At 49.3% G+C, this 22,771-nt stretch overlaps 1 protein-coding gene across 1 annotated transcript in view; it reads left to right on the top strand.

Annotated features, from left to right (window-relative positions):
* COL22A1 (collagen type XXII alpha 1 chain) overlaps positions 1 to 22,771 on the top strand; it is a 320,119-nt gene that overhangs the window by 122,928 nt on the left and 174,420 nt on the right. The window contains exons 13-16 of the mRNA XM_017501684.2: positions 9,424 to 9,477; positions 10,831 to 10,884; positions 11,996 to 12,040; positions 14,482 to 14,526. Coding sequence (XP_017357173.1) covers positions 9,424 to 9,477; positions 10,831 to 10,884; positions 11,996 to 12,040; positions 14,482 to 14,526 — 198 coding nt within the window. The remainder of the gene's footprint in view (positions 1 to 9,423; positions 9,478 to 10,830; positions 10,885 to 11,995; positions 12,041 to 14,481; positions 14,527 to 22,771) is intronic.

Below are 22,771 nucleotides of genomic sequence, written 5' to 3'. Positions count from 1 at the left end.
CTTTGAGTGACAGTCAGGTTTGTAGTCACAGAGAAGTCAGGTCGTTCCTTATCCCAACATAACAGACACAGTTTGTGCTGTCCACACTCTTAAATAATGGGCCCTTCTCACCGGAACCAGGTTCTTTCTTCAGTGTCTTTCAAAGGCAGGCTTTATTTGAAGTTGTGAGATAAGAAGATTGCTCAGAGGTAGAATTGGACTGCAGAGGGGGTGGACGAATTAGGAGAGAGCTCCGCTCCGTGACATGTGGCTTTTCTTCTCAGGGCCTCTCTCCCAGAGTGGTGACCCAGAAAGGTCTCCAGAAACCATAGGACACTTCTACCTATCAGGGGAACCATGGTCTGAAAGTATGTGCTTCCCAAACTCATATGTTGAAATCCTAACCCCCAAGGTGATAGTATTGAGAGGTGGGGTTCTTGGGAGATGATTGGGTCATGAGGGTGCAGCCCTTATGAATGACTGGATTGGCCCTTGTAGAAGATATCCCAGGGAGCCCATTTTTCCCTTCCACCATGAGAGGTTACAGTGAAGACAGCCATCTGTGAACCAAAAAGTAGGCCCTCACCTGACACCAAATCTGATGGCATCTTGGACTTTCCTGTCTCCAGAACAGCAAGAAACACATTTCAGCAGTTTACAAGCTACCCAGTTAGTGGTAGCCCCAAAACATTAAGGGGGTTTCTGCCAATGATGAAATATTTGCCATAAAGGAGGATAGCACACACACTTTTTGATTTTTTAAAGTTATCCCCAGAGGCATAAGATGGGCATGTTTTAACAATAGCAACAATGTAGAATGTATTGGCTAGCATTGGTGATTTTATCTGGAATGATATAGTGACTTTGAAAAGGAAGAATCATGACATCAGTCTTATATTGACCTCTTAATGTTCCAGGCTCTTCCATTTATGAGCTTCAGCCCCTGACAGCCGTTTAAAAAGGCTGGGCCATGGCCAAGGTCACAGAGCTGCTTAGTAAGTGGGGCCAAGCCTGGGTCTGTCTGACACAAGACACAAGAGTGGGGATCCCCCACTTTTGACCACAGAATTGGTCAGTGTCAGTTTCCTGCCCCTCCTTCAATGTGATGTGGATATCTGGGAATTCCTGACCCTCAAAAACTTTGTAAGAATCAGCTTATTTTATATAAAGACTGCATTATCGAGCCTCTGAGCCAGAAAATATAAATTATACATTTGTCTTTGTATTTGTGAAACTTCTAAGATATAGATATATTTACACCATTTGCCTCCCGCTCTGGGTCCCTTTCTCTTTGTTCATGGCTGGCTTAATCAGCACCCCCATCTCCTATTCTTAGCCTGTGCATTAATGTGCATTATTCATGGTTATCGAGTTGGATAACTGTGGTTGAGTGCCTTCTATTTTTACAATAATTAAAGGGTTTAAGGGGAAATTAGTTTAGCTGCCTATGTGCCCTCAAATAGCCTTGTAGGTTAAGGGCAAAATGCCCAGAGTTAGAATAAATAGAGGTGCCACAGGCCCTGTCCATGGTGCTGAAGGACACACTGGGGAAGTTCTGAAGTTCACAGGCCCCAGGTAGAGCTGGGATAGGAGTCTGCATTTTTCCTTTAGCTCCATCTGACATTCAGGTGCTTGCCAAGTCTAATGGACTGGCCACAAAACTAAGGGTTTCACACAAGAGGTTGAGAACACTTATGGGAAGGGTAAATGCTGGACTCCTGAACTGGGAGGGCAAGGGAAGCTCAGGGTGCAGACCCCGGTCACAGACTGGCTGGATCTAGACCTTGGCTGGGTCACTTAGTAGCTGTGTAACAATAGGTCAGTTACTTAGCCCTGTAACCCTTGCTTTCCTCATGTATAAATTAACAACTATAATAGTACTTGCCTCGGAGGGTTGCTGTGAGGTTTAAATGAGCTAATGAAAATAGATGACTTATGTAAGTAAAAAGTGATCATAAACATTAAGCATAATTGCCATTACACCAGCATAGTGTTCCATTTTTTATAAACCAAATGATGTCTTCTGTGCTCTCAGCATTAATGAGGTCTTATTCCCAGAGGCGACCAGCAGCTGCAAAATGTCAGAGTTCTTCAGCCTCCCCCTGAGAAGGACTTTCGTAACTCCTAAACCTTCAGGAAGCCTAGAGAGTGTTATTAGAAAGCAGATTCCAGGAGGCCAACATAAAGGACCTTCCCTTTCTTTAATTGACCTAAAGGAATTCATAGATCATCTACAAATCATAATAGTACCTCGTATTTGCAAGCACTTGCTATCTGTGAGGATTCATGCATGTGCTATTTAGTTTAACTTTCATGGTAAATATTGCTGTCCTTGTTTTACAGCCTATTTAATATATAATGAAAATTCTTCTGGCACCAGGTACAGGTGACTTTACGTCTTCATGGGGATGAGCCAGGATTTGAGTTCATGTTTTCAGACTTCGCAGCCTGCATTTGTCTGTGCTGAGAAGTGGTTATCAAACTTGTGACAACATCCAAATCACCTGGAGGACATGTTAAGCCAACTGGCTAGACTCCACTCCCAGACTGTCTGATTCATTATGTCTGGGGTGGGGTCTGAGAAGTTGCCCTTCTAACACAACCCCAAGTGGGGTTGATGCAGCTGGCCCATGATCACTACCCAGCATATTCCTAAGACCCCACTAAAAAGCCTACTCTCTCTTCTACCAAATGGAAAAAGAATATTAGTACCAGCATCTCTAGCAATGCAACAATCTTTTTGTTAACATTTAGAAATAAGGCTTGATATTTAATTTGCCAAAAGAGCAGCAGAAATATTTGTTCTCTCCTTTCTCTGTGTCTTAGTTGATGAGGTAACAGGATGATCCCTGGGGCTCTGGATGCTGACACGTTGGGTGTGAGTAGATGGATAATTTCCTCCTAGATAGTTGCCCCCATGATATGCCTCCAAATGAGGTCATGGAGGAAGTGAGTGTGTATGTGGTGGAGGAAGAGGCAGGGGCAGAAAAGAGGTCAGAGCCTGAACTTGGAACCAAAACCTGATTTTGAGTCACAACAGCCGTTGTGAACACAGGGAAGCCCCTCTTCTCTGAACCGTGGTTATCTTCTTCAGTGTATCTCAGTCATTGTCATTCTCTTATACCCTGAGTGTCAATTTTCTTTTTATAGGTGGAAAATAGAGGCTTGGGTAGTCTGCCCAAAATAATAGTATGCGATGCTTGTTTCGAATTTCCCTGTATACGAAGCATTTCTAAAGTATTTTCTCTAGGCCTCTTACCAGCCACCTTGAGCCAGAGGTACTCCTTCCTTTTCCTTGTGTCTTCTTGCTTCCAGGGAAGTAGCTAAGACACAGGAGGGGAATGAATCTGTTCAGCTCTTCTAATGTGAGATGGAGGCTGCATGCAAATCAGACCCTCTCCTCCCGGCCTAGGCTTTCCTGTCCTCTCTTTCTCTCTCTTCTTTGCCTCCTTCCTGCTCTTTCCTTTCTTTTCCTTTTTTTTCTTCTGTGCTTTATTGTGGATCCTTAGCTTTACATATTCTTTTAAAGATCGTTCTATGCCTAACCTTACCAATTTGGGGGGGTGGCCTCCAGTCTTTCCCCAACTCCTCTCCCTGACCCATCCCATGCACTTGGATGAGTGTTCTTAGTTTTCAAGAGATACAATGGAAGACCTCACATTGCAATAATACGTTGTAGTCTGCAAATTATGTCCACATTTAATGCTCATCTGAAAGCATGTAAACCTGTACTTTAGAAATGATGAGACTTAGGCTCATAGAGGTTAAATGACTTTCCTGGTGGAAGGTGAACAGGCAGCCCAGGGTTGTAACTTTCCCTTTCCAAAGCTGCTATAGGCATCTGATGGTAAGTCCAGCTGGGGGATTTTGGAAGGCCTGTCACAGGGGCATGGTGAGGGTGTTTTGTAATGTTAAGAATCGGTGATACTAATCTTAATACTAATGAAATATTCGTGTTAGGTTGACTTTCTCTTGGGGCAAAGTTTTCATAGGGCAGGAATCATTCTAGTGAAATGCCTCGATCTCAGAATGACTTGAGGAGGGACGTTTCTTAAAATCTGTCTATTTGCAGTGCTGACTTGGTTATCTTAATCATGTGAAAAAAGGTTCTAAAAGAAATGTTACCATCTCTGACCCAGAACATATTTACTTCTATAGAGACCTCTAGTGATTCTTAGAATACACAGTAAGAGTGGCCACATCTCTGAACAAAGCAGAATGGCCTTTCTTCTACGATGCCAGCCATCTAAAACTAACACGTCTAGTTCTCCATGTCCTTGGGGAGCACAAATTCTGAAACTAGATGGACAATTTCTATTTACAGGTGAAGACCGAGACTCAGCATTTCACCAACTTGGCCGAAGTCACCAGTACTTCGTGATGGGGCGGCAGGGAGGGTGGGGGTGGACAATGTGAAGCTGTGGCTCACTGGCTCTCAGGACCATTACCTCTCTACCACACCCTGCTATTCACTTTGTTTCTGGGGCTTAGATACCCCCATAAGAGTCTTCCATTCCCTTGCAAGTCCACAAGGCTCTAGAAAGAATTGAAGCACACGTGGCCCTGTGGACACTCTGTGAAGCCAGACACCAGAAGTGCAGAGGTGATTTAGTCCTGCTCCACATCTCACAGAGCTTCCATCTTGTGGATGAGAAAAGTTCACACAGATATCCACTGGGCATCATTTGACAGAACCAAAAAGGCTAGAGAACTGTCAACTGGGAGGAGAGGCCAAGGAGCGCTGCTGCCCCCTCCTTCATTCCTAAGGCAGGAACCCATCCCATCAAGACATCCCTCCCTCTGCATTCAGCTGCAGGGTTTCCCAACCCATGGGAGCCAGAAAACAGACTGGTCATTCGAGGACCTGCCATCATAAGTGGGTACCTGGCACCTCACGCGAGTCACCCAGAGGCCTGATTGTGGAGGGAGGCACCATCTAGCCCATGCCCTCAGAGGAAGTTCTCCTCCTTTTCTGATGCTCCCTGCTATTGGAAAATCTGTAATTGATTCCTAGGGTTGTAGGGATGTGGCTCATGGGCTGGTGTCCCTGCCATCAGGAAACGGTTATACCATTTGCCCAGGTTAGTGTAGGAGGCAGGTAGGGGTCAGAGCATGGACCTTGGAGACACAGGCTATGTGGGGAGCTGAGCCCATCTATTGCTCACCACCATCTCCTGGCTCCATGCAGAGCTTCTCCACCTGTGAGGCAGTCAAGGGAGTCTTCCTTCTGGTATTCCTACAGGAGCCGGGCTGGTGGAGGCTGAAGAGGAATGGCAAGATCCCTGGAGAGGGAGAGCTAAGGCTGGATGCTCAGGTGTGAACTACCCCAACTGCCTGCCTCCCTCTGCCATGTAGACTCTTGGGTAGCCCTGAGAAAGTCACGCCCCCTCCCTGTGCCCCAGTGTGCTTGAATGTAGCCTAAGGATAGCAACACTGAGCTTGCAGGGCTGCCCAGCAACCAGGGAAGTGAGGTGAGTCTGGACGCTGTTAAATGTGGTGAAGTCATTCAGAAGCATACTCTAGGGCCTGGAGTCTGGCTCTTCCACAAGCACTGTAACTTTGGGCAGATTAAATAATCTAATGTAATCAGCTCTAATGAGCTGATTAGGTTAGAGCTGACCAGCTGTCTGTGCTTTTGTTTCATAAACACTGAAATGGAGATGATGATTCTGTCTCTTTCATAGAGCTGTTGTGGGCAGGTGTTGAATGCAGTGATGGATGTAAAGTGCTGAGTGCCTGGCACCTTGTAGATGTGAAATAGATAAACTATCCCCAGTAACATCTGTCATAACACATTAACACAATATTATTCATTTTATTTTAACAGTTGGTTCTGCCATTATTAACTATGTGTTTAATTGCTGTTCTATGCTGTAGAAATCACCTCCTCCTATACTGGTTACCGCTTTCAATCTCAGATTTTAAAATTTAAATTCCAAAACAGCCAAATGGGGAAGTGACTCAAGGGGAGGGGAGGTGACGTCTCATTTTGCCCATGTGTAACTGGAGGCTGAGAAAGCACCTGCCATGACAGCATCTCCCAAGGAACATGCTCATGATAGTTTAACCCACAAAAGCAACCCACTGGTCCCCACTTTTCCCAGGAAACAACAGATGATGGAAATCCCCTATCCTTCCCATTGAACAATCCTTTCTCTTGTGAAATATCCCCAAACCACTCACCTGCCCCTTTGTATCTAGCCAAGGATGGACAGGTATACTAGAATTAGAGTGTCTCCTGCCTTCCAAAAATCCCACTTAAATACAACACTTGCCAATCTGAGGCTGTCTTAGTATTTCCTTTTTTACCCCTAGAAATAAGGCTGAATCTCTGACTAACACCTTTGAATCCTCTGCTGAAATGAAAGCAATGGCAGCCTGTTTAAAAATAAACAGCCCTTGTTCATTTTGTCTTGGACCTAGTTTTGCCCTAGATGAGGCTCTGAGAAGCAGCAGCCCCTCTCCCTGCATGGGCTCTGCGCTTTGACACACAGAAGCTCTTCCCATGCCCTTGAAAAGGGTTCGGTAGGCCAGGGCCTCATGAAGAATCATCAACAACGGCATGAGTAAGCCTTCAAGAAAACCCACTGTAAAGGAACTTGCTTCACTTGGTTTAACTCTGCATTTCACAAAGTTGTTTGATCAAAGAATCTCCCAACCTTTCTGCTTCCATAAAGCATGGTGACTGCAAATCAGATTCTTCTTATCTAGAGGAGACTTAGGAAATGCTCTGTGAAGCACCTGGGTGGACTTTAATACTTACAAAAACTTTTCATAATGGTTCATACTGAGTTGTGTGATGGTTCATACTGAGTGTCAACTTGATTGGATTGAAGGATACAAAGTATTGATCCTGGGTGTGTCTGTGAGGGTGTTGCCAAAGGAGATTAACATTTGAGTCAGTGGCTGGGAGAGGCAGACCACCCCTCAATCTGGGTGCGCACCATCAAGTCAGCTGCCAACACAGCTAGAATATAAAGCGGGCAGAAAAATGTGAAAGGAGAAATGGGTCTAGCCTCCCGGCCTACATCTTTCTCCCATGCTGGATGCTCCCTGCCCTGGAACATTGCACTCCAAGTTCCTCAGTTTTGGCCCTCGAACTGGCTCTCCTTGCTCTTCAGCCTGCAGATAGCCTATTGTGGGACCTCATGATCTTCTGACTGTTACTTAGTAAACTCCCCTTTGAATATATATATATATATTTTTTTTTCTATTAGTTCTGTCCATCTAGAGAACCCTAGTACACCATGATTGTCCCCATTTTACATAAAATAATGCTAAACTGAGACTCAGAGAGTAAGCAATTTGCCCAAAAGTACCCACCCTCCTCTGCAGAAGTGGTGTTCGGCTCGCCCAATCCATGAATGCCTGCTCACTAGGCTGTCTTGCTGGAGACATCCCCTCTGCCAGGCCTCACCCACATGAACTTACTGCCCCTTAGGGCCCAGGATTAGACCCTCCTGGTCCCCAGCCTGAGAACCACAAACAACTTATAAGCGCATCAGTGTTGCATCTCTGCACAGTCCCTGTATCTCCACTGTTGACTGGTCAGATAAGGGCAGCAGAGCAAATCTGTGTGGCCATCCCCGGAGGCCTCTGATGCACACAGGAGCTGGCGAAGGTGTTCTTTCTCAGGCCAGAGGTGCACTGGTGTGGTGCTTCCATTGGATTCCTCTATCATTGTGGGACTGGGTCTCTGGGAGAACAGAGACCCAGAATTGGGAAGCCAAATTCTTTCCCCACAGCAGAGCGTGGGCACTTTCATTTACCAAACCTCGCCTCACCTGCAGCCATCCTGCCGCTGGTAGCAACATCCACACTTGAGACCTGAGGCCAGTGGGAGCCTGAGCCTTCTAGGGTGTGTTTAAGGTCTCACAGCCAAGAGCAGTCACAGTGGCTCACTCCTGTAATTCAGCACTTTGGGAGGCCAACAGGTGGATTGCCTGAGCTCAGGAGCTCGAGACCAGCCCGGGCAACATTGTGAAACCCTGTCTGTACAAAAAAAACAAAAAAAACAAAACACAAAAATTAGCCAGGTGTGGTGGTGTGTGCATGTAGTCTCAGCTACACAGGAGGCTGAGGTGGGAGGATCTCTTGAGCCCCAGAGGTCAAGGCTGTGTGAGCCATGTTCATGCCACTGCACTCCAGTTTAGGTGACAGAATGAGACTATGTCTAAAAAAAAAAGGTCTCACAGCCAGGAAGGTCTAGAGATGAGATGGACTCATGTCTGTCTCATGCTATGGCCAGAGACATCTGTCTGTCCATCTTTCTCTTCAATATCATGCTGACTTAGAGAGAATGTTGAGGCCATGGAAGGTACTTCATAGAAATTTTAAAAGCCTCTGTGTGCATGTGTGTTTGTAGATAAAGTCTACAAGAAATATATCTGATATTCTTTGAGAAAATAATACATATCTCATAGGATTATGATGAGTAAATCAGATGATGTATGTAGAAATATACTTCAGCACATAGTGTTTTGTAAACTTTACATGGAGATTCGAGTGTTCATTCATTCACTGAATATCCAGCACCCTCACTGTATAGATGGCAACAGCCCAGGGAGAGGTGCAGCCTTGCTCAGTGTCACACAGACACTGATGGTGAGCTGGGAGCGGGGCGGGAGGTCTCAGGCTGGATCCTTTGATTGGCACCAAGAGGTGTTGGAGCTGGGTGGGAGCTTAGAGGTGCTAGAGTTTCCTGTTTCTAAATTGCCTCCCCACGCCTTCTCCAGGAAGTGTGTGGAATAGAAAGGGGGGTGAGGAGCTGGTCTAGCCCCCTACTTTCCACAGCTGCTCTGTGTTTATGCATGTCATGCGTGTCTGCATGAGATTCTTTAGAAAGAGTTTTGTCCCAGCTAAAATTAAAACAGGTTGAATACCTTTTCTAGCCCAGTGGTTCCCAACCAGGAGGGATTTTGCCACCCAGGAGGTGTTTGGCAATATCTGAAGACATATTTGGTTTTCATCCCTGGAGGTGCTGCCGGCATCTAGGGATGCAGCTGAGCATCCTACAGGGCACAGCTCGGCCCCATAGCAAAGGCTTATCCAGCCCGATGACTATGGTGCCAAGGTTGAGGGCCCCGCTGCAGCCCAATCCTCTACTTTACACATGTGACACCAAGCCCGGAGAGAAGAAGGGACACACCTCCAGCTAGGTAGGGCTATGGACCAGAGCTGCTTACTCCCATGGCAGGTGCATACAGATCACCTGGGTATGTGGCTATAATGTGGACACTGATGTAGATCTGATGTGAAACCTGGGAATCTATATTTTATGCTATCCCAAGCGATGCCCATGTTGCAGGCTTGTGGACCAATGTTTGAGTGGCAGTCTTGGCCATAGTTTCCGTCCCTTCCTGGCAGGTGCTCTGCTGCACTAGCATTCTGAGAGGCTGTCTCAGTCATTCTGTACTAATTGCTATTCTCTTTTTCTGGTTCTAGGGTTCCATGGGTCTGCCCGGCCCCCCTGGGAGAGATGGCAGCAAAGGCATGAGAGTAAGTTCCGTCCTTCTGCCCTGGCTCATAAGGCAGCACTGGGCTGGTGACCTCCTGATCAGAGCCCTGTGTCTTCAAGTGGGTGACATTGCCAGGGCCAGGCTTACGCGGGGACTTATTTGTATCAGGATCCTCCCAGATGCCAGGGGCTCAGCCTAATAGCTGTGACAAGACCAGCAGCAGCTTTGCCCCCAGTACTGCCTGCCTATCCTTGGAAATGATTTTCTCATTTAGTTAACAAGTAGTTCTGTAAGGCAGCCTTGTTATCCCCCACACCTAGACTTGGAACTGGCCCCAGTGAGGCAAAGGAATTACTTAAGACCCCAGTTTGTAGCTAGAAGAGTCAGAGTGAGACCCAAGCAGCACCCCACACCCTATGTGGCCAGCCAGCTTTCCTCTGATCATTACCCCAAACCCCACCTCTTCATCTGACCTGCCTCTGAGCGACAACATCCTCCAGCAACCCAAGCTCAAAGTGATCTCAGCTCTGGTGGGTCAGTCTCCTCTCCACCAAGAGTCCAAGTGGACATTAGTTCTGCGTCCTTCACCTCTCTGATCCCTTCACCATGTTTAGCCACATGTGATCCGAGAGGGAACCTGGTTTATGAGCAGTGCTCAGGTCCACAGCTGGCAGCACTTCAGGACAGGTGGTCTAAACTCCTGGAGACAAGGGAGAAAGGAAAGTTCCATGGAGCCTAGACTCTCTTCTCACCTCACTCTAGGTGGCCAGCGTCCTTTCCGTGAAGACAGCCATCAGGGTGGTGCCAGTTTTTATACTTTCCCCTGCTCTCTCCAGATTTAATTTTGTTGGCTTCCAGCCACAGGAGTGGGTGGGAGTGGAGATAATACTGTGTGGCTGGGCATGGTGGCTCACACCTGTAATCCCAGTTCTTTGGGAGGCTGAAGCAGGAGGATCGCTTGAGGCTAGGAGTTCAAGACTAGCCTAGGCAACAAAGCGAGACTCTATCTCTACAACAAATAAAACAACCTGGTGCAGTGATGCTGCCTGTAGCCCAGGCCACTTGGAGGCCTGAGGTGGGAGGATCACCTGAGCCAAGTATTTTGAGTTTATAATGAATGAGCTATGATTGTGCCACTGCACTCCAGTCTGAGAGACAGAATTAGACCCTGTTTCTAAAGAAAAAAAAAATACCATGTGCAGCGAAGGTCAGCTTCTTTGCTTACAGAAAAAGCATCTGAGGAGAGCCTGGGCCCTGCTCACTGGGGGTTACCTTGTTTCTGTGATGAGTTCTGAGCTGCAGGAAGCAGAGGCTCTGGGAGGCTGTGGGCTGCTCTGGTATGCCTGGACCTGTGTCCCACTGCCGATGACTTTGTGCTGTTGTGTTTGTTCAGGGGGAGCCCGGAGAGCTGGGAGAGCCGGGGCTACCGGGTGAGGTCGGCATGCGGGTAAGTGTTGTTAGGAGCTGGGCCCTCCTGATGCTTGCAGGGATAAGTCCCAGTGCAAAGCCAGTTGCTTTAGGTGCAGAAGAGATGCTCAGTTAGGTTCCCTGCCTCCCCTTCTCATATAGCTGTGCTCACATTTGTGTGTGTATATCCACATAGAAGTGATTTTTCTTAAATGATTACAAAAATGTGTTTATATCATACTTAGTCATTTATCTTTGCCATTTAACAAGACTTGAAAAGCATCTTTCTATGTAAATACAGATGGGCCCCATACGTTCTCTTAATCAATGCACAGAATTGGATGTGTTGGATGTATCCAATCATATATGGATACAATAATATGTCACATTCATATGGGTGTATTGTAATACATACCATTCCCCTATTTGTGGTCCTGAAGACTATACTAATGTCATTTGTTTTCCGCTAAAGTTAAAGAAGTGCTGAATGCATGTATGTGTGCATTGTGTGTTTCTCCTTATCTACTATATTTTTATTGCAGTAGGCTAGATGAAAAATTGGGATGGCCTTGGTGGAATGAATGCACGTTGTTATTTTAGCAGCCTTTCATAGCTATTTTCAAGCTAGTTGTTCAGAGGCAATAGCCTTGCACGGTCTGGGTAGCAGAGGCGCCTCCAGGTCTGCAGACTTCTGCGGGGCTCTGTGTTGGGACTTGTCCAGGCTGTACTGAGCCCATGGCAAAGTGTGAATCATGAGCCACGGGAATCAGTTGTAATGTTTCAGAAGCTGTGAACATATCCAGGCCTGATCTGGGGAGGCTGAGGGGCCCAGGGAGAATGAAATGGAATGGTTGCATCTGGCCTCGTGGTGGCTCATAGGCAGACACCGTTAGCTGTTCCTTGAAGTCAAGAGTATCTGGGTGTGAATCAGGGCTCCACCAGGCAGCAGATAGCATGACTTCTGAAAAGAGAAGGGAAGCAAAGGTCGGGGGGGTGTCTGCTGGTGAGACCCGCGTGAGCAGTACGGGCAGCACGTGGTGGGATGAGAGGCGGCTGTTCTTGTCACCGTACCTGGGACTGCTGAGCTGTGCCGCTGCGCTTGCCTTTCCCTTCCATCCGCGACACTTTTCTCTGTAAATGCTCTTCTGCAGGGGCCCCAAGGACCACCTGGACTTCCCGGACATGGCGGAGCTCCTGTAAGTGAAGGCACTTGTCTGGGCAGGGGCTCTACCCCTTCTCCAGGAACCAAGAACCAGGTTCTAGCAAGTTCCTCCACCTGCATCTAGACAATAATGCTGTTTTGCCTTATTGATGTCAATGAAGGGTTGGTCTCTCCTTTCTTAGACCAGAAATACTTAGATGTTACAGTCCATAAGAATCACCCAGAGAACAAGTTTAAATGCATATTCCTGGGACCCCTTTCTCACATAACAAAGTGGGTAGATCCCAGTAATCTGCATTTTTAGCCAGCATTCCAGGATTTTTTGATCCTTAATCTAAATAATTTATTTTCCCTAGCCTGTTCAGTCCTGTACTCTTGGAGGAAGGGTGGGTGGAGTCTACTGAATTCTTAGCCCCTGGAGCAGTGCCAGACATATAATAGGTGTTCAGTAGGTCCAATGAATAAAGAGATGAACAAACAGATATGGTATACAAGGAGCAAAATGGCTTCTTGAACATCTAACACTATGCTTGATTCTCTGTAAAGACACAAGCACACATATGTGCATTGCAGCACTATTTACAATAGCAAAGACTTGGAACCAACCCAAATACCCATCAATGATAGACTGGATAAGGAAAATGTGGCACAAATACACCATGGAATACTATGACGCCGTAAAAAAGAATGAATCCATGTCCTTTGCAGGGACATGGATGAAGCTGGAAACCATCATCCTCAGCAAACTAACACAGGAACGAAAAACCAAACAGCGCATGTTCTCACTCATAAATGGGAATTGAACAATGAGAACACATGGACACAGGGAGGGGAACATCACACACTGGGGCCTGTCAGTGGGTGGGGACAAGGGGAAGGAGAACATTAGGACAAATACCTAATGCACTCAGGGCTTAAAACCTAGATGACAGGTTGGTAGGTGCAGCAAACCACCATGACACATGTATGCCTATGTAACAAACTTGCATGTTCAGAGCGTGTAGCCCAGAACTTAAAGTGAAAAAAAAGATTTGAGATTCTCTTCAAATGAAGCCATGTAAAGTGTCATTTACAAAGCAGCTTGGGTTACCAGGGGGACACTGAAGACCTCTGACCTCTGTGTGTCTGGCCAAAATATTTGATGAAATTATAACAGCAAAGATGTCCGCTCATTCTCTAGGCCTGGATGGCCCTGCAGATGTTCTACTATTTAGGACAGCATCCATGGCCTGGGCCCTGTACTCTATCTAGGTCATGTGTGTATCATTCCTGAAATCAACAAGGATGTTTGGGTGCTACCTGCTATCTCTGCCATCTTTCCATTGAATGCCCCAGGGTCTCCTCTCCAAGAAAGGTGAGAAAAGAGAGTGGAGCCCACAGGGAGTTCATAGTTAAATAGGACACGTTCCTGCCTATCCAGCAGGCCCTGCCCTGTGCCATTGCCTGACCTGCAGGCCACTGCCTGGGAGAAGCTATGCTTTCAAATCAGCTCGTATGGGCGGCCCCAGTGCCTGACTGGGTGATTTGTGTACCTGGGAAGAGCAGGGCATGCACTGCTGGGCCTTCTGCTTCTCAGAGTGGGGCAATAGCCCTCAGACACAACCCCTCCAAGGTTCCTGTGCTAGATGAGGGATCGACATAGTCACTCACTGAGTCAGTCATTCACTTAACAAATGAGTATTAGTGCCTACCATGTGGCAGGCTCTGCTCTAGACTCTGGGGATACCATATTGAAGGAACTGCCTTTGTGGGGCTTCCATTCTACTTGAGGGAGGCAGAAAATGCAGCATCCAGGGCTGAGTACCGTCAACAAAGTAAAGCATGGTAAGAGGATGGAGTGACCATGAATGATGGGGTAGGGTGGAACAGGGGTGTCATGTTTTAGATCCTGCACCCAGAGAACCCCACATCCTGGCTGACGTTCCCACCTCGTCTGCACATGAGGGGCAGGGAGTCCACAGCACAGGGTCTGGGTGTTGCTCTAGATGAAGGTGGGATGAGCAATAGGGATAGACACTGACCCTATCCCTGAGGGAGGAGGGGCATTGGCTTAAAGGAGCCATTCTTTGATTCAGTTTTGGGAACCTGGGAACCAGGGTCGAGGCATCACGGGCGTGGTATGATGGGGGAAACTGACTCTGAAGCCACATTTCTGTCCTTGATCACTTGAGCTCAGGAGCCAGGCTATGTCCCAATCTATGACCATGAGGACCTGGATAGCCTAAGCCAAGGGACAAGCCCAGGAACTCAGGTCTCACTCTGGAAGTGGCCTGCCTCTGCTGCCTAGGCCCAGATCACACAGTGGCTGCTTTGTGGCCTTAGACCACACAGGGAGATGGGGTCTTCACTGTCACCATCCCTGCCACCCTGGGCTGGAAGTGCCAGGCAGCTTCTCCACAGACCCTCCCATGGTGAGCACAGAGAAGCCAGACTAAGATGTTGGGTCACTGCTCTTTTTTTTAATTTTCCCGGCAGGGTCTCCAAGGAGAACGAGGTGAAAAGGGAACTCGAGGAGAAAAGGTATTTACAGTCTGTGCTCATTTATCAATATGGCTTTCCACAGAAAAGAGGGAGAGGGTACCTGGGACCATCGCTCTGTGTATGCTTGTGTGTGAGTGCATGCATGCCTATGTGTGTACATGTATGTTTGTGCATGCATGTGCATGTGGCAGGCAAGGGCTGGCGCAGAGAGCGTGTTAATTTCCCACCCTAAATATAAGTTGTGCTGGGAAGGCTGTGGTCTCGGTACCTGCAGGTATTGTCATTCTCTGCACCAGGGCAAAATTTAGGGTTTCCAGACCAGACGGGTTTTAAGAGAGCCCTGGATTGGACTCCAGACTCCCCATTGCTGCCTCAGAGGGCTGGCATCTTACTTGGCAAGCTGCATAACTTCCCCGCTCCTCAGTTACCTGGGCTCTCAAACAAAAGGGAGGGTGAGGGGTGACAGGAGTGGCCTTGGTGACCTGCATTTGAGCCACTGTCACCAAGTGTTGTGAACTGGCCTACGCTTGGGCTGTTGGATGTAGATTACCATGGCAACCGACATGTCTGAGGCCAGGCGGAGGCTGTTTGTGACAGCTGCCAGGCAGCAGTGGACGAGTCCTCCGTTTGGATTCCGCCACGTGTGCTGCTGTTGTTGCTGGCTCGAGGTTCCACTGGGGAGCGGGGGTCTCTGCCCAAGCACTGTGAATCCAAACCCAGCTCCACCTTCCCAAATGGCAGCTGGTGCTGGATTTTCAGTCCTCTCTTCCCAGGCCCATTCACTGAGTTCCTTTTGACCTGGAGCAATGGATCCCAAGAGCTGGGGCTAGGCCCTCTTGCCTAGCCCATGTCTGAGACGCTCCTTTGGAGTCTGCCCCATCCTGTCTTCCTGCAGGATGTGACTCTCTAGTTCTATAAGGACTGGTTCTTTATCCTTCATTTAAGTGTAACATATTTAAAAAATAGCAAAACATAGCCTGTAATCCTGCCATCCTGATACAACTGCAGTGGGCACAGAAGCATATTTCCCGTGAAGATCCTCACACGGGAAGTCTCCTTCCACAGCCTCACAGCCTTTATTCCATGGTGTGTCCTGTTTGCTGTTCTGACATGCAGTGTTTTCTCCGTGCTGCCATGAAGTCTTTAGAGGTTGTTTTAAGTGACGGCACAGCATTCCCTTGAGTGAATAAGCCATAATTCAGGTACCTACTGTCCAGATATTGATCACTTACAATCGTTTCCAGTTTTTCACTTTTAAAAACCATGCTGCCCAGTGCTCACACTGTAATTCCAGCACTTTAGGAGGCCGAGGCAGGTAGATCAGGAGGTCAGGAGATGGAGAGCATCCTGGATAACACAGTGAAACCCCGTCCTTACTAAAAAATACAAAAAATTAGCTCAGCATGGTGGCATGCACCTGTAGTCCCAGCTACTTGGGAGGCTGAGGCAGGAGAATTTCTGGAACCCAAGAGGCGGAGGCTGCAGTGAGCTGAGATCATACCACTGCACTCCAGCCTGGGCGACAGAGTGAGACTCGGTGTAAAAAAAAAAAAAAAAAGCAATGCTTTGATGGACATTTTTAAACTTAAGGCTTTATTTATTTATTTTCAAATTTATTACTATTTCTTTAGGCTGCTTTCCCAGAAGTGAAATTATTGGTTAAAGCAAATGAACCTGCCGATGGCTCTGAACGCCCACGCTCGCATTGCTTTCCGAAAGGTTCCTTTTCATTCAGGGAGGCAGGGACTGGCCTTGTTCCCCAGCGCAGGCTCCCAAACATGATTTCTGTTTGTTTGTATATTAAATTTTAATCATTTTAACTTTAATAAGCAAAACTCCTACCTCCTACCCTGGTCATTAGGATTTGCATTTGTTGGTTCTTCTGAGAGTTTTCACTTGTTTCTGTAGATTTGTTTGCTGGTCATTTGTTTGCTTTCTCTGTGAGCCCTCTGCTCCTTCCTTCACATTGTGAGGACATAAAAGTGGCCTTTGGAGTAACTGAGGCTCTGGGTAACAGAAGTGTGGGTTGCTGTGCAGCTCTGGTGCTCGAGCAAGCAGGGGTCTTATTTCAATCCTGTGCAGCAGTGAGTGGGGCTTGCGGAACTTCCCCACAGCAGGGCTGCGCTGCAGAAGCCAGAAGAAGGTTGAGACTCACGTCCAAAGTGTGTGGCTGGCTCAGCAGTGATTCAGGTGTGAGGCCCAGGCATGTGGGGTCCACACTGGCTGTCAGTTGAGGGTGCAGTCAGGGGTGGAGGCTGTCCCTGGCCTGGAGTCTGTAACGAGCTTCCACGCATCCAGTCTTCCCGCAGCACCCACAGAGTGCCCAGTGTAGGCCGTGTCTAGGGAGGCTGAGGCACAGGGTCCCAGGGGTTTAGCAGGAAATGCCTGCCAACACGTGGTGGATATGTACGAAGTCAACTCCACAGCCAGCTGCAGGTGCACAGTGCTTACTGTCCAGCCGGGGCAGAGGTGGCCTTTGAGATTCATTTGCTGAATGAATAAGTGAATAAGAGGTGACTCCTTCAAATCCCAAGCTAGATCCCCTGTAAGGACGTAGATGAATCCGTGGCCTGGGAACCCCCCAAAGGACAGCAGCACAGGCGGAGCCCAGTTGCATCACGACAAGAGGCAGCTGTATCTGAAGGGGATATGGAAGCCAAAGACCCCTAGCGCCTTGGTCATCAGAACCAGATCCAGTACCAATGTGGTACCTGGGTTGGGGGGGAAGCTGGAAGCTGGGATCAGCCTGGGAAAGTGCTCCCCAGACAGACTTGCCTGAATCTGGGGCTGGGCCAAGCCTGCCAGGGGGAGGCCACTCGGGGGCCCATGGTGGTTCTGCTCCTGGAGGCTTGTTTGCCTCATCTGGGTTCTCTGTTCTATGCGTCAGCAGTCCAGGAAGTGGGTGTAAGTCACACAGCACTGAAGTGCAAAAGGAACTTTTTGTTTGTTTGTTTGTTTGTTTTTAAAGAACACATCTATTTTAATTTGGGGGCTTGTCCCCAGCCAGGCCACACACAGTGCCCAGGCTTTGCAGAGGCACACCGCAGCCCTGCAGTGCCCTCTGCCTCAGGAAGAAACTCTGAAGAAATTCTGAAGAAATCTAAAACGATGGGGTTTTTGTTGTTATTTTTTATTTTATTTTATTTTTTTCTGAGATGAAGTCTCATTCTATCACCCAGGCTGGAGTGCAGTGGCGTGATCTTAGCTCACTGCAATCTCCGTCTTCCAGGTTCAAGCGATTCTTCTGCCTCAGCCTCTCCTGAGTAGCTGGGACTACAGGCGTGCACCACCATGCCTGGCTGATAAAACCATAAATAATCCAAAAACTATAAGCATGATATCTGACCTAAGGAACCTACAGTCTGATTAGAAATATGTGAAAGGCGAATGGACGTATCCATTCCTGTATTCTATTCATTGCTTCAGTTGCGTGCCCCCCACCCAGCCATCCAGCCACAAAGATTTGCATAGAAATGGTTTTTTTTTTTTGGAAACACTGTTTGCTCAAGCATTTTGCTCAGAAGTCTTCCTGGGTTTCCCTGGCTTGTCCCAGAGCCTCTGCTTCTGTGCCACTAGAACCCCCTACTTTTCACCCTGATAATCTTGGTCACCCACAGGGCATTTGTTTGCTTTTCAGTCACCCACCCCCACGCGTATGTAGGCCCCTGGATTTTTTAACATAACGCTCCTTATTCACCTTGAGTCTTCCCTGCCTGAGCTGCACCTGCAGCACAGTCCCTGACCAGTCCTCTGTTGACACACGGGCGAGCCCTGAGTCCGGGTGAGAGATGGTGCGGGAACAAGATGAGCTCAGCGTGGAGAGGGCCTTCACTCACAGGTGTGTGGACTGGGGCTTTCTGGCGACGTGCGGGTGGGTTTAGAGGATGTGCTGTGGGGCTCAGGCTTAGAGGAAGCCTAGGAGTAGAGGAGACAGCCAGCAGGAAGCTGCATGGACCACGCCACATTAGCCAGGGAATGTCAGAGGGAGAAAACACTCACCGAGGGCTCAGAGCGGGAGCCGTCTCCATCCCAACATGATCCTGTGCTTCCTGGAGACTGCGGGGGCTTCAGCTGAGCTTCCGAGGTGGGGTGCAGTCGGCGTTCCCAAAAAAGTGAACAGCTCTCCACAGGCCCTGGGGGGCCAGGTCTGCCACTGAGACAGCCGCTGCAGCTACGGGAGACTGTTTTCTCACCAGCAGGATGGAAATATTCATGTCTTCTCTGAAGCCAGTTGGAAGGTGGATAACGGACAGTGTCGGGCCCGTAACAGACACATTCACACACATTTCTTTCTTTTCCCACTTGCTCAGGAGAAGTCCAGTCTGGACACGCTCAGTGTTTTAGTCTTACCAAAACACTGTTGGAAGCAACAGGCTTTTTTCCATGGAGACTTGGATCCTTTTCCAGCAAGCTTTTGCAGCCTTGCTTTAAGACTTTTGTTCCGTCAAGAAACACCACGGTTCCATCAAAATCCTAAATTACCAGACTTGGAAAGGACTGTAGAGGAGCCACGGGAGCTCTCCTGACTGCAGGGGAGACTGAGCCCAGAGGCCATGGGTTTCCCGGCACCCTATGGCCTGGTAGAAAGCGGGCAGGAGCCAGAAACTCCTCATTCCGCAGCTGGGCCTCCCCAGCTATGGCTACCAGGCCTGAAGTGTTGCTGGAAACGCACAACACGGGCCCGCTTCCCCTAGACTGTCTCCTTTCCGGTCCGGCCGTAGTGCTACCTGCTGCAGGAGGGTCCTCTGGCGTAAGCTCAGGAAGGCAGGACCACCCCCTGGTGAGCTGCAGGGAGGAACCTCAGCCATGCCCTCCTCAGCCTCTGAGTCCCTGCAGCTGGCACCGGGTGACACGGCCGTGGTTGGAAGGCCCTGCCCCGTGATCCTGGAGCCTGCATGGATCCCAGCTCTGGACTCTGCCAGCCGTGTGACCTGTGCAGAATTATTTAACCTCCGAGTCCCAGGTTTCTTCACTGCAGAGAGTGATTTTATCTACTTCATAAGGATATGATGAGGATTCCATGAGTTAATATTTACGAAAAGCTTAGAACAGCTCTGGGCAGCTTGTGCTTTATATACGGGGTTGAGGAGAGAGAGAAAGAGAAGCAGACGCAGAGAAGAGGCGAGGATGAGCTCGCAGCTCTGAAGGTCAGCTTTGCGCTGGCTCCAACGCCCTTGCTGACGTGCCAGTGACTTGGAGGAGAGCTGGCTCCTCTCTGTGCCTCTGTTTCCCCACTTGTCCAAGGAAGAACCTGGGTGGCATGATGCTGTATGCCCTTTTCAGCTCTTGTGTTGGTGGGTGCTTACAGTTTATTTTTTCAGGAACCTCTGGTTTCTTACATCAGCAAGAAGAAGCTTTCCATCTTCCCTTGGGAAAAAGCCCTTCCAGCTGCCTGGCCTTGCCCAGCATGGGGTGGGACAGTGCCCCAGCTGCACCTTAGCAGAGAGAGCCACCATCGTCCATCACTGAGGCCAACTTCTAACATCCCCAGGGCTTCACTGTAAAGCAGGGAGACAGCCCTTCATTTTGGGGGTTTTCCAGATCATGTCTCTATAGGCACAGCGAGGTGACTGAAGCCTCTGGAGGTATCAGTAGGGCCAGGTGGCAGAACCCGAGTGGGCTGTCCACGGGCTGCTGGGCAAATCATAAGGTGAATCCAGCCAGGTACAGAGAGGAGTCTGCTCACGAAAAGGGCCAAGCACTGGGTGCTGAGGACCCTGTTTCCTTCTAGAAAACCATGTCCCCCAGACAATGTTGGGTGGCTATAAACATTCCAGTCCTGAGGCTCCCCAGAAGTCTCACAGGGCCCAGAGTGAGGGAGGCTTCATTAAATGGGAAGAGTGCCAGCCTTGGAATCAGAGGAGCTAGGCTCTCACCCTGGCTGCGCCTCCACCAGTGCAGGGACCTTCGACAAGCCTTGGACCTCACTGGCCTCTATGTCTGTATTTGACATTTCAAGATGGTGATGCCTCTCGGGGCCAGTGGCTCTAAGGATCCAATGAGCCATGAGAGCAAGATAGGGCTTGGCACCTGGTAGAAGCTCCCTTAGCAATGAACAGGGGGAGTTGGCGTTTTGAAGGGACTGAAGGCACGATCCACCCTGCAGAAGTAGGCACCTCTTTCTCTTCCATTTTGACTCCCAACTCAGCCTTATAAAAAGCCATCAATAAGTCTCACCCCCAATTCGTGTTGCTCTTGAGGGGCTGCCAGTGTCACCCACTAAGTGTGACTGTGATCAGTATTTACTGGGTACCCGCTGTGTGCTGGGTGCCTAGAGATGCCCACATTCATCTTCCCCTGTTGCCTTTATGGAGCAGAAGTTTGGCAGCTTGAGATCTCAGGTTCCAAGTCCCTGGGTAACTCCAGGACTCATCCTGAGGCACCTAAGGATGCACTGCTCCTAGAACAGGATGGTGGTGGAGTCCCCACCATGAGGACGAGGCAGTCTTTTGGGTGGAGGTCCCTAGGAATGGACATCATTAGTGTGGAGGCATCTGGGTGGGGGGACCCAGGATGGCTCTCAGCTCCTAAGATGCCATCTTCCCCCTTCCCAGGGAGACCACAGGGTGAGGGCGTGGATTCCTTTGTTGTCTGAGCACAGTAACATGATTGGGTGGATGTGGGCTGCCCGAAGATTGTTTCATTCATCTTCCTCTCCTGAGGACACGTTACGTGGTCTGAGTGCAGTAGGGAGCTCACGGTTGAAAGGCTAAGTTCATATCGGTCAGTACAGTGCCTGCGTTCGTTCGTGTTTTGAGCATCACTGCACACCAGGCCCTGCAGGGGGAAGGAGACAGATCAGATCCAGGCCTTGCCCCTAAACGCACAGCCTGGGAGGGGGTGAGACTTGCAGAGTATAGGAGGGGGAGAGCCTGTGTGTCGGGATAGGGGGAGAGATGAGGTGGAAGCTGGATTGCAGAAGAAAGAGAAGCCATTTCTGGAGGGGCTGCAGAGGCAAGAGACAGGACAGTCTTCGTGGGGGAGGTAGCATTTGAGTTGGGTTGTGATGGGTGTAATGGCATTCTCTCTCTCTCTCTCTCTCTCCTTGGGATGGAGTCTCACTCTGTTGCCCAGGCTGGAGTGCAATGGTGCAATCTCAGCTCACCGCAACCTCCGCCTCCCGAATTCAAGCAGTTCTCCTGCCTCAGCCTCCTGAGTAGCTGGGATTACAGGCACCCACCACCATGCCCAACTAATTTTTTGTATTTTTAGTAGAGATAGGGTTTTACTGTGTTGGCCAGGCTGGTCTCAAACTCCTGACCTTCTGATTGGCCCGCCTTGACCTCCCAAAGTGCTGGGATTACAGGCCTGAGCCACCACGCCGGCCATAATGGCATTCTGTGCCGTGGGTGGTGGTCTAAGTGCCTGGAATTTCACCTTCATTATCTCACAAACTTGAACCAGGAAACAACAAATGAAGGGTACTTTACATATTCCTGTTTAACAGACAAGTCCATTGTGATAGCTAGGGGTTTGAGTACTTGTCAAAGGTTGTGGGATTAGCACAGGAGACAGTAGCACCCAGGTCTCCCCCAGAGCGCCCGCCCTCCCACCGGCCTCTGCTGCCTTCTGATGTTGGTTGGCGGAGAGGAGACTGGAAGGTGCGCTTTCTAGAAAGAGGCGATCCTGTGGTCAAGCTGGGGGCAGGCTCGGGCAGGAATGAGCTTTGGTGGCAAAGAACAGTGCCGTAGGACTGCAGCTGTGGCTGGGAGTGAGCCAGACACTTGCAGAGGGTCCCACGCTGCCAGGCTGGGAGGCGGTGGGTCCTGCAGGCCATGGGCACCGTGGGGGGCTGGGAAAGGAGGGATGTCCAGAAATGGATTCTGGGGAGACCACTTTGGCAATGGGAGAGAAGATGGGTTGGATGGAGGTGGAGGCGGAGGGCTAGGCGGCTGTGGGGAGGATGTGCGGCGGGTGGGCTCAGGCCCTGTCTGCAAGAAGCTGGAGGATGCATGGGCCATCCTGCTCATCAAAGGCACAAAGGGGCTGCAGCCGGTTTCTGGGGAAAGTACTCAATACGCTCAGCTCCTGCACCAATGTTATATGAACCGTTTATTGTATGTGAGGGAGAAGGAGAAGAAAGACCACGTCTCCCTCCTGCTCTGGGTGTGCCTGTCCCCAGCAAGGTTTCACAGTCCTCAGGCACTGGCCACCGCGGTTTTCTGCTTTCAGTGGAGTGGGAGCGCCCTCTGCTGTCAGCAACTCAGAACCGCAGCAAATGGCCTTGGCCTGGAGGGGCTCAGTGGGCTTTGCAGCCAGGATGGGGCCAGGGTGGTGCGCTGCC

Source organism: Cebus imitator, unplaced genomic scaffold, assembly GCF_001604975.1.
Source record: "Cebus imitator isolate Cc_AM_T3 unplaced genomic scaffold, Cebus_imitator-1.0 Scaffold284, whole genome shotgun sequence".
Classification (NCBI taxonomy): Eukaryota; Metazoa; Chordata; class Mammalia; order Primates; family Cebidae; genus Cebus; species Cebus imitator.
The sequence above is the reverse complement of the archived record's forward strand: the minus strand, read 5'-3'. Positions and strand labels throughout refer to the sequence as shown.